At 40.3% G+C, this 11752-nt stretch overlaps 1 protein-coding gene across 1 annotated transcript in view; it reads left to right on the plus strand.

The window, feature by feature from the left end:
- Positions 1–358: 358 nt before the first annotated feature.
- Positions 359–11752, plus strand: part of LOC131890928 (nephrin-like) — a 48325-nt gene continuing 36931 nt past the window's right edge. Inside the window, exons 1-4 of the mRNA XM_059240382.1 lie at positions 359–363; positions 450–580; positions 9313–9445; positions 9589–9797. Coding sequence (XP_059096365.1) covers positions 9641–9797 — 157 coding nt within the window. The 5' untranslated portion in view covers positions 359–363; positions 450–580; positions 9313–9445; positions 9589–9640. The remainder of the gene's footprint in view (positions 364–449; positions 581–9312; positions 9446–9588; positions 9798–11752) is intronic.

Here is an 11752-nt window from a genome sequence, read left to right on the forward strand (position 1 = left end):
TTGCTCGTTTCCTTCCGTCCAATGTTTGCCTGCTAAAGTAAATACGATACTGTTCCAGGTCCAAATGGATAAAGGGATGAGGTGAGAGTCCGAAAATCGATCGCCACCAAAGTGTCGTTGGAAGAAAATTGCACAAAGGAATCGGNTAAAGGGATGAGGTGAGAGTCCGAAAATCGATCGCCACCAAAGTGTCGTTGGAAGAAAATTGCACAAAGGAATCGGGTGAAAACTTTTCGCACTGCCGCCTAAACTAGGGATTCAAGCGGTCCTTCGTTATCCCTGTCATCGTCAAGTCAAACTTGTGCGTGTATGAGGACGACGATGATGATTATGATAATGATGACGATGTCTCTGTTTCCTTCGGTGAGAGTGTTGAAAATCTGTGCAAGTCTGATCTTTTTGGGCTGCTGGTGGGTGCCAATTTGTGATTCTCTACTGCATTCCTCCAGTGGCTCGTCCTCGGTCTCGTTCGCCTCAGAGAATGGAGATCTCTTTGAGAATCGACTCGGTCAACTGGCATCCCTGGTTGGCAATGCGGATGTTCTCAAGGAATTAGGAGTCAAGATTCGTTCACACTCAGGTAAGGGTGAAGAGAACATGCCATCCCATGTACGAGCGTATAAATGGTGGTGAAACCTTCAAATCCGGTCTTTTACACTTTTTCCCCCGGTCCAATGAAGGCTCATTTACGGACTGATTGCCAAGTAGTCTTTGATTGCCTTGTATTCTGGGAAAAGATTCATGGGATGGCCTTAGTTTTGCATCATGGTGCTTTCGAAGAAGGCGTAAATTAGATGAAGCTTGAAAAGTTTTATATCAACCAATTGGTTGCGTTAAGCAGATTAGCTTCCTTTGGGTTTCCTTTTGTTAATCAATGATAAGTGGTGGGAATCTCATGGTGTAAACTCAATCTATTGCGTGCCCCCAAAATAATCCTTTAGAACTAATTTCGATAAAATGTCTGCACTATGACCGTAACGTTACTGACCCTTGGTAAAACTACAATGGTTAAAGAATAGTCGGAGCGATTTCTTTTCATTTAATAAACGGTCATAGTCATTCTCTTTATATTACAACATCTTTAGTAAATTATCTATATCATCGAAACGTTGTGTTGCACAAGGAATTTCTTGCTTAACCTTTCGCCATGCCAGTAATTATTCAAACCACCATCCTACAAAATCTTGTTGAAGATTTGCTCAGAGCTTTTAGCTGTGTTAAGTGACGCAATATCTCACATTATAACTTTCAATGAAAATGACTCAGTCTCATTTCTGTTGGTCAATTCGAATTGGGTAAAACTGGAGCATTCTGTTTATTCCTTGCTTAATATCTATTCTTCCGTCTCCTTCTTGGGAAATGTCTGACTTGTCTTTTAATGTGAAAGAAATTGGGAATACGTAAAATGCGAATTCACGTGTTCTTTGATGGGACGAGGACTTTGCTCCCACAGCGTAAGTTCTCTGGACAGTTTTTCTGGTTAATGAAATCTTGCATATCTTTCTTGTTTTATCACGTAAAAAATGGTTGATAATCATGAGCAATTGCCCCCACGCAATCCCAATCTATCCACCTAATCCAATCAAAACAAAACAACGAGGAAAAGTCTGATACAATGCATTGAATAGTCCCACACTTGATTTATTCATGGCCAAAGTTTTTATTCATTGCCATTAGCAATACCCCGCGAACCCATCCTATTGGCAAACTTTTCTAGGATAAGGGCGAAAAAAAACGCTCTCTGAAAAGGCCAAATGACGAGATATATCCTATGAAAAAATTCGATTCTCGCCACTTGAATGCAAGCATGATACAAAAGGTAGGCCATTTTGACGAAATGTCACGGTCCACGATTCAAATTGTGGCGAAAATCTTTTTTTCCTCCTGGAAATGCATCTATCTATCCACGTGGAAAACAGGAGAGGAGGAATCCATCCAATCCAATGATTGGCATCTTTCTTGTCTGACTTGGAAACTCATTTTGCTGTGAAATCCGTAAATGGCAGTGTCTCGCTCTCGCACCAAACAAGTTTTCTTTTATAGGTATATCATAACTTTTTTACCTTATAAGGACCATCTTATGCGAGTTTGTGGTCGGAAGTCATGTTCTGGTTTTCCCTTCTCGAGTCCTCAAAGTTACTACTCGAACGGATGAACCCGCCAAAAGTTAGACCAATGGAACAAAAGAACCCAGTCTCAACGGAAATGAATCATGACTGATTTCCTCTACTGGATGTGTACAATAGCACGTATCTCTTTGGTGTTCCAAAAACATATGGCACTACGACTGTAAACAGAGCTCTCTCTTTCTTTCTCTCATTCTGTGACTGAGAATTATATGAAAGCAAGATCCATTAAACCGATCCAGATCGCCAGACGAGCCAACAATATTATGACCACCTTCAGCAATGTGTGGGTGTGTGGATGGGTGGGAGGGGAGCTCTGCATACATACCAAGTCAATTCGTTTTGTAGAGGCTGTCTGGCTTGCCCTTGAGGCCCTTATCGTATTGGACCTTCTGACCTCGTGACTGTAAGCTAATAGACCTAGTTATCCTTATATGCCTCGACAGACCCCAAATTTAATGGGAGATGGAATCGTTACTTGCCCTGGCTTTATGCATTATACAGTATTGTGCAGAACAAGACGGTCATTGACAATGAGTCATTCAACTTTCAATTCCATTCAAAACATTGGATTTGGCCTTTGATTGTAAGACCACTTTCTTCAGTGTCTTCTGAGTGATATGAATGTTCAGCGTAGTTGCAACTGGCACGCACAATCCTGATTGACAAGAATCTCTCATTTTGCTGGACTGTCTTGTACCTGTCGGATTTCTTTGGCTAGTTGGTCCAAGCTGTTATCGGTTATTGGATCCGTATTCTTTCGCATATTGGTTACAAACGGATTGAGAGGAGTTTCCACAATGGCCTTTAGGTGATCAAGTCGAAGAATTTTGAAGGTCACGTTGACCAGAGCCATCGGGGAATGTCATCATTACCGATTACGATATTGTCATTATGTGCTCCTTCTCATTCTTACGGAGCATATTCCCACATATTGCCTCTGAGCGACGACCAAAATTGCAATGTAATGATATTAACTTAAAAATCTCGACCAACGGGGTCTCGAGATTTTCAGAATGCCATTGCACGTCACGTTGGCGATGAGAGGTATTCGGAAACTTTGGACGAAGATTATCCAATGGGGCCCTTAAACTAGCATCACCTCGATTCTCCACGGATTTCCCTTAAATTTCCAACTAAAAACTTCGTTCCAGCATAATCCCCTATCTCGAAAGCGCTTGATTGTAGCTTCCTTTACACAAGTAAATCAAAGGACCACGGTCTTGGATACATCCACAAGACTCAAACAGTGTATTATTCTGGACCTTGGGTAGTGAATCGTTCCTTCTGCAATTGGATGAGTTCGAACGAAAGGTTTGTCATCAAAGGGTAGCAATTTTCAAGTACAAGTGGTGGCAGTAGTTGTAGTAGTAGGTGTTGTTGTTGTTGTGGCTGGGAAAGGACTTTTTTCCGGTCCTCACTTTGCACCTCCCTTTCTACTGGTTATGGAATTGACATTGCAAGCCAATTTGAAATGCACAATGCCTCCTGCCATTCTACGTATATTGGGTTTGTGCACTTTCACTAGAACGTGAACTCAATTTCATCAAGTACTACGACAACACTTTGGGGAACACTCGTAGGATGGTTGGGGGAAAAAGTCCCAGATAGGGTCGGAATTGTTGCCGGTTCGTCGTCCTAACTCTGTTTAAGGTGCCCCTAAGAATTTGAAACTGGAAAGTGCCCTAGTTAGCGGCAATCCTCGGGGATTTTCTCATCTGCAAACTTTTTGCTTACTCACAGAAAAAATCCCTCTTTATGGCAAAAGAGGGAGGTACTGAAAGCTGACTGGATAACTAAACTTGATGGCTGTTCTTTATAGAAGACATATTTGGACCAACTTTGTGTCTGACTACGGTTTTCTATTCATATTGATTTCCATTGCGCATAAATTTGCAGTAGTAGTTACTCCATACAATTAAAAGCAGCCATTTTATATAGCAAAAAAAAAGTAATAATCTCAGTTTTAAGATCCTGTCACATCTGACCTTAGCCAGACACAGGGGAGGATTTGCAAAAACTCTGATTCTACATTTTTGATAGTCTCCTTTTTGCCAAATCACCTTTGCTTCCAATTTGAACCACAAGAAAGATCGATGAACTGGGATGGTCACTACAGTTTTCTGGAAGTTTATTGACTCAGATTTGGGTCTCAGGCAAAAAGATGATGGAAGTAGGTAAAACGATGGTGAAATGGGAATATGAAAAATGAAGTGATGATTTCATAAAAAAGGTTTACAGTAGAAAAGGTCACCCAAAAAGATGTGAAGCAAGAAAGCGCATAACCAAATCAGGATCTATTGTATATTTTGCCCATCATCACTTACTATGACATGAAAGATTCATATTTTTAAGAGATTTACCTCTCAACTTTGAAGGAAATGAGATTCGACATTTTCTTAACCATCTGCATCAAAATCGTTTGTTTGGGTGGGAACAAAACCCATCGCTAGAAACTTTCCTTTCTTGCTCTGTCTTCTCAAGTGTCTGAAAAGTTACTATATCTATTAGTTTATCTATTTTATTATTACGTATTAATCAAGAGAGAGCAAATTTCCAAATAGCCAAGTCTGGCTATTTCAAGGGTTGAGTACAACTACTCCCTAAAAACGCTATCAAAGAAAACTAACTACTGATTCAACAATCTTCTGTTACAAGTTTATACAAATTTAGATTTGAAAAAAATAGGCATGTTCAGTCGCTTTTAACTCAATGACATGAAAAGTAAGACTTGACCTAGTTGTTTTGACCAAGTTGACTTTCTTTAAGCCAGATTTTTTGTATAGTGTTAATGCATAAATAGTTGTTCTCTGGCCCCAGTTCGCCAAATTTGCCTTACTTTTGCTGCATTTGTAAGTGTAAGTATTAACTCTCGCAAAAGGCAACTTATTATCATTGAAACGGAAAAAGATGGATTGGTTGAAAATGGCATTTTAGGCGATTTATGCGCAAAAAACGTTAAAAACGTGAAAACATGGTACAGGAGAATCACCAGATAAACGCACGGACGAACTTGTATTCAATACAATGCCAGAAGAAAAAATCAAAACTCCTACTAATAGAGTTAAAGCAGACCATTCTTAGTTTTTAAAAACACTATCGTAAGCCATTCAGTTACAAAACCCAAGACTTTTCTTGAAACGTTTTTTGGGGAACTAAGTTTTATGTACCCAAATGGAAATCGAACTAACATATTGTGATGGTTTATGTTCGGGGAACTATTCCTTTCATGGCTATATGAACTGAGACTGTGGTTTAATCCCTTGACAAGAGAGCACAATTTACCTCACATAAACTTAGTATGAAGTTATTAGTCAGTTGTCGAAAGGACCCGACAATACATTAATGAACTATGTCCATTCATGGGAAAAAAGGTGTGATGAGATTGAGTTTAACCAGCCAGTAATAAAAGGGTTGATTGCTTTTCCTCTTTGAGCAAGGTTGATCTCCATAGAAAGGACAAAATGGCTCTAATTCGCTGTTGTGATGACACATTCAAAGAATTATAAACTACACATTTTCCTGTTCGAAATACCTTGATCTTCGTTGTGAAGGATCTTTTTTGACCACTTCCTGCAGACCACCAACATTCAGAACAATTTTTCCGTGCTCTCTTGCGAGGCTAGGTGACAACAAGAGACAAGATAAACGGCCTTCAGCTCCCCGAAAACTTGGGAGGGTGGCGACCAAGGTCACTGTAGTAAATGACAGCACTTCCCTTCAAGACCGCAAATCCTGAGAAGGCCAAATGTGTTGATGCAGTTATTTTTCCGCAGTGTGGATATGGTGTGACCATATTTGACAATTTGTCTGTCACAGTGGACTTTCGCCAAGTTTTGCAAAAACGACCTTGGCCAAAGCCACGAAACAGCTAATGAAATAAATATTATTCCCAATTTTGCTTGTGATCTTAAATATGCGTGATTAAACATCTCTGGTTTTTGGCACTAGCTGTGTGATTTGTGGTCTAGGAAAAGACTTGGTCCAATTTGCTCATTTTACCTATAAAGCAAGTGGTTAGGTGGTTATGAAAAGACGTGCAATCTGAAGGAAAAGGGATTGCAGCTGAAATCTACTCAATTAACTTAAAACTTAGCTTTTTTTCATCGACTTTTGTTATCAAGTCTTTTGTTCGATTCCAAGGTACAAGGAAAGTTCCCTGATTTGAAGAACATTAGAGTCGGCTGGTCAACTGCTTTGGTCCCTTGTTCCACTTGAGCTCGCGAGATAAGTGCTTTTGGTGCACGACTTTTATTATGAATAGGTTGACTTGATCAGTCTAGAAGCTGTGTTTCTCCCTTAATGAGGCCCTAGCTTAGTCAATTGTTTTTGATAAGGGTCTTATCAATCACTTGTCCCTTAATGAGAATAATTCATCGAGATCCAGCAACTGCATTGGAACAAAATGTCGGCTGGGTTTTTCTTTCCCAGATATTTATCGCATAATCAGTCCCAACACTCTTGAAATGTGTTCCTCTAAACACCATGGGTGCAACCCTGTGCCAAATACACCCGGAGCAAAACGGATTTTTGCTAATGAGACAATCAATCATTCGCCATATGAGGCGACAACACCAACCGTACCAACCAACAGCTGGGCCTGCCAGATACTAATGGTTGGGCAATTTTTTGCAGCCAAGGTCATTCTTACTCGAGTAAATGGAATGAATCCAACAAGCTGAAAAGACAGCAGACGCGGACCACTCTGCAACTTTCGTTGGGCTCGATGTAAATGCAATTAGGTGTCAATTGAAGGGAATAATTGGTCCAAATGGTGGCAGTCTTAGCCTGTTAGAACTGACTTTTTGGAACTTTGGAACGGACAATCGATGGATCATCACGTTTTGGTTGCGTTTGGTCCTTTGTTCCATTTTCACGGGCTTCCCAAAAAGAATGAGAGAGAGACTAACAGAACTTCTGGTTGTAGCACAGATCGATCATTAACATGTTTTTGCTCCATTCCCAAGAGAGAAGCATTTGGAATATGTACCTTGGCAGCCACTACCGTAGTCATGATTTGGCTTTGATGATCCTTCTGCCACCACATTTGGAGGCATGCCAATCAGAAGTTCCTTCGCTGCCTGTGGAGAGAAAGAGGATAACTTTTTAGCGCACTTGTTGACTCTAACAAGAAAAACGTCAATAGTTGGTCGGAAATCCAGCTAGAAAATATTTGCTAATCCCAGTTCACTGCTCTACTTGGTTGGTAGTTGGAACTCGCAAAAGGAGTCAGGGATCCAAACACCTTCTTGTGCTTGGAATTGGCTCCCTAATCGAAGAATGACAAAGCAAATGCAAAGGTGACTTCACTTCAACTGGAGCTTTTCACAATTTATATTTTGATGACCAGAACCTACAATTCAGTACGTATACTGGAATGAGTTTTTAGCCAAAATAAGAAGACAAGGCTGCAAATGTGAGAAAGGATAGAGAAGAACTAACCTCTTGGAACTAGTGGCCCTCCGTGTTCTTGCCCGAGATTTTTAGGGCCTGGCTTTAAAACCTACTAATCCCCTGGAAGGGGCTTAAAACCTTCTTTTACTGGAGCTTTTAGTAAAAAGCCCTATTTCGCTTGGTCGAACGTAATTCCACCGGGTGAGAAATCTTTCGTATGTCTTGTTCCATGTATAAACCTCATCTACAGACGAAGGCTCAGTTCTTCAATCATGCCATATGTCCCTGTTAATGTACGTATGCATAATGCCATAAAGAGAATCAGCAATTGTGACACACTTCCAAAGGTAAGTTAGACAGTCCAAGATTTAACCACCCTGTGCTGATTGCGACACACGTCTGGAATGATTGAGGCAAGATACAAAAAGGTGACGGATTTTTTCCACCAATTGGCCAGAAATTGAAAAGAGGATTTGGAATCAATGTTCTTAAGGTCTTGAGGTCCTGAAGGAGAAAAAGACCTGAGTCTGGGAAAATGTTTCTTTCCTGAAGGCCTGACTTTGGAACTTGGAACAGACGTAAGATTGAGAGCCAAAACTAGCAGAGGGCATTTCATGGCCGTGTACGAACCGCTGGTATAGCCATGGCTAACTTTGTTGAAAGAATAACTCAAAAGTTCATCTCAAACACGAGAGAAAAAAAACCGGAAGGATATTCAAGAATAGAGAGGGTTCTTCAGTCTACTATTTCTATCAATGAGATTTCAATATCATGTTCCATGCATTGAGGCGAGATCCCCATGCGGTCATAAATGAGAGACGCCTTTGTTCCATCCCATCCATGTTCCTCCTTGTGGCAATTCTCTGAAGTACGCAGATCAAACAGTTTAACCAATATTCGATAAGAGAGCCATTAGCTATGCCATTTCCAATAATTCTTCGTTGAGTCGTCTATGTTACAACTCACCAACCAACCAGCCAACGATCAAGAAGCACATTCGTATGGAACACTGTCTTGCGAACTGATTGGAAATCGGATGCGAAGGGTGGAACTCGGATCAGACTTCAAGACCTTTTGGAGAGGGAAAATTGCAAAAAAGTGCGTGACACGGGATGTATTCAGAAGCCCTTTTGAAGGACTTGTGCAAGTTGAGATAAGATTGGAATTAAAGAATGGCTATGACCATTCATGATTTGTTCCAAATGCAATGACATCTTGAGCTCCAGGCCGTTCAAATCCGTTTTGCAATGTTTTATGCACTCTCATTGTGCAGAGACTCCCACCAACCTTCAGCTCGTAAAATTGAGAGCCTCGAACCATTATCCCGAAACTTCAGGGAGCCAAGCACCGACCATTAAACGCCCCTCAAAAGACAAAAAAACGAGTGGTCTCCGAACCATCTCTCCACATTCATTGTATTCAACGACCTCAGTTCTTAGCGGGGAAAACCTATGTAGGGGACGAGATCTCTGAAAGTGTAGCATATCACTCTGCTATATACTGTACGTATGTACTCCACATGGATCCTCTTCTTGGGACAGGAAAAGTTTTGTTTTGGAACTGGGATTTCCGCCTTGACTCTCCCACAGTATAATTGCAGGGTTGCACCAAAGCTCTGTGAAAACTTAATTAGCCTAATTGTCCCTTATGCAAGAGAAAGATAACTTTGGCTTCTGAAGGACACGTCTCCAAATCTTGGAAGCGAGCGAGTGACATGAAGGCCCTTGCATTGAAAAAATGTATATAACTATCTTTATCCTCTTAATGACGGAGATGTTTTACTATCTTCCAGAGCTATGGAAACATGTTGCTTCACTGGTTGGAACTTCGGTGGTGATCCCATGCAACATTTCGACTCCATTCAGAGATGACCAAGTCAGATTAGTCCTCTGGTTCAAAGACAATTCCACTAAGCCATTCTACTCGTAAGTTGATCCATGGAAAAAGCTAAATAATGCCTGGGATGGGAAGCGGGGACATTCATTCGAGCAAAAGTGCAACCCATAAGGTTGATGGATGAACCGAATGAACCGAGTGTGCCATGTACCTAATGGTCTTTGTCTTGCAGATATGACAATCGTGAGGAAGGTTCCACGCCCCAACATTGGTCCAATGACACCATGCTGAGTGGAAGAGCTGGCTTCCAAGTGTTGTCGATTGATTCGGCTAATTTGATGCTCCGGGACGTCAAGGTTGAGGATGATGGATTCTACAAGTGTCGAGTGGACTATAAACAAGCACAAACGTCAACTTCCATAGTCAAACTTGATGCCATCAGTAAGTCAATGCTCACAGAGACTAACTAGCCGAGGAAGTGAAATGATCTTATGAAATGAACCTGCAATCTAGCCTGGATGAGATGTGGCTGCCATGTACAGTATGTATGTATGTACATTTATGAAAGCAAAGAGCGTGAAAGCGGATATGGGTTTTCATTGAGGACTTGTATTCGCTTAGAGCGTGGCACTCCGCTTGATTGGGAAATATCTTATGAAATTATGAGCGTTACCAAACTACAAGAAAACATGAATGCGTAAGTTAAATGGCTTTCCTTTGACACTTCTGTGATTGTTTCATTAATGAATTGTTGAATCAGTATTTGAGTATGTCAGACGCATGGCAAATGAAAACGTAAACAGGTCAAGCCTTGCGGCACTTAAATCAAACCTTATCTAGATGACATATTTTATTAGACTTTAATGACTGGCAGGAAATTGCAAATATTGTCATAAAAGGCAAAGAAATGTAAAGTCTATCCTAATCTTGAAAAAAGAAGGTGGGAACCGTACTGAAACATTGATCAACGGACTTCTAGAGATATGAACTGGCAATAAATGGAAAGCTTGTATGGGTGAAACATTCACCTGATCCAAAATCAGCATTCCTCGTGATAAAAAAATCTGACCCAAAGATTTAATTTAGCCTCTGGAATTGAGGAGGGATAGTCAAAGTTTTGTTCTAATGACGACATAAAATTTCAATCTTCTGCTTTCTCTCGGTCAGGTGCACAAACTATCTATGAGGGCACCTGCGAACAAATCACGTGATAATGAAATGCTTTCCAAGTGACTTGTCTTTAATCAAATCGATCTAGACTCCTTATTTCATGAACAAATTGCTCTAAATCGAAACATCGCGGTTTGGCAGGAAACCCGTTTCAGACGTCTTTGAAGTCCGTGACTGGTCTTAATTGTGAATGCACTAACACGTTTAAATGCCTCGCTTTTACTTTCGTCATGAGGAATGAGAAAAACTAGTCACGGGATTTGAAGGGTTTATAATTAAGCTCAATGCAACATTCTAAGTTTTTCTGATTACCTTAGTTAGCGCGAACATTGATCTGTTTCATTAAGAAAACTCAAAATAATGCTTTTGTTTTTCGAAAGAGGCCAATTGCGCCAGAGGACACGTTGTGGTATATTATTCTACACGTTTTCAAGAGTGACTCGATTATGCAACATACATTCTTGGTATTAATTATTGAGTTATTATCCCGGCTGAACCAATTATCACATATCTTGGTTCATGTATGCATGTACAGTTCTTTTATTGTACTTTATTGGCCATTCTAATGCTTTCACTTTTGTAAACTCATTTTTGTTGTTTGATAAGAATACAGGTTTTCTTTTGCCTAGCCGTCAACAGTCTGGAATGTAATGACTCATTTCAATTTTATTTGACTAGACTTGTTATCAAATACAATTAGGAAAAGAGAATGCAAGACACTGATCTGCCAACGACAAATTATGCATTCATTTAAGACGTGCTACAACATCAAGGTTGTAACAGATTGTTGCTCGAGTAGCTTGACAAATGATTTGTTTCTGTATTTGTCAACAGCCCTCACATTTTATCTTATGTTCTGTATGTGTTTGTAGAATCTTAAAAAAGTAAGGCCAATGAAGTACTTTTTTTAAATCCAATCAAATGATCTTCGAAGTTCGTCACTGGATTGTCTGAGGAAAGAGTAAAAGAATGTAGTGAGTTATACCGCGAAGTGCAATATAACCCGAACTTCCTTACCGCTACCGGGATTGGCATCCCAGCAGTTCAAGACGAGAAGATTATTAATTCTACTTGACTTTTATTTATATATATTCGACCAACGAATTAGAGTTGGCTGATCTGGCTAATCCTTGAATATAAGGTTGATCCGGAATTTTTGTCAAAAACTTATGCAAGTCTGACTTAAATCTTGCTACTGGATCAACGCCTACATAAGCCCTACGAAT

The sequence above is a fragment of the Tigriopus californicus genome, chromosome 11 (genome assembly GCF_007210705.1).
Source record: "Tigriopus californicus strain San Diego chromosome 11, Tcal_SD_v2.1, whole genome shotgun sequence".
Lineage (NCBI taxonomy): Eukaryota > Metazoa > Arthropoda > Copepoda > Harpacticoida > Harpacticidae > Tigriopus > Tigriopus californicus.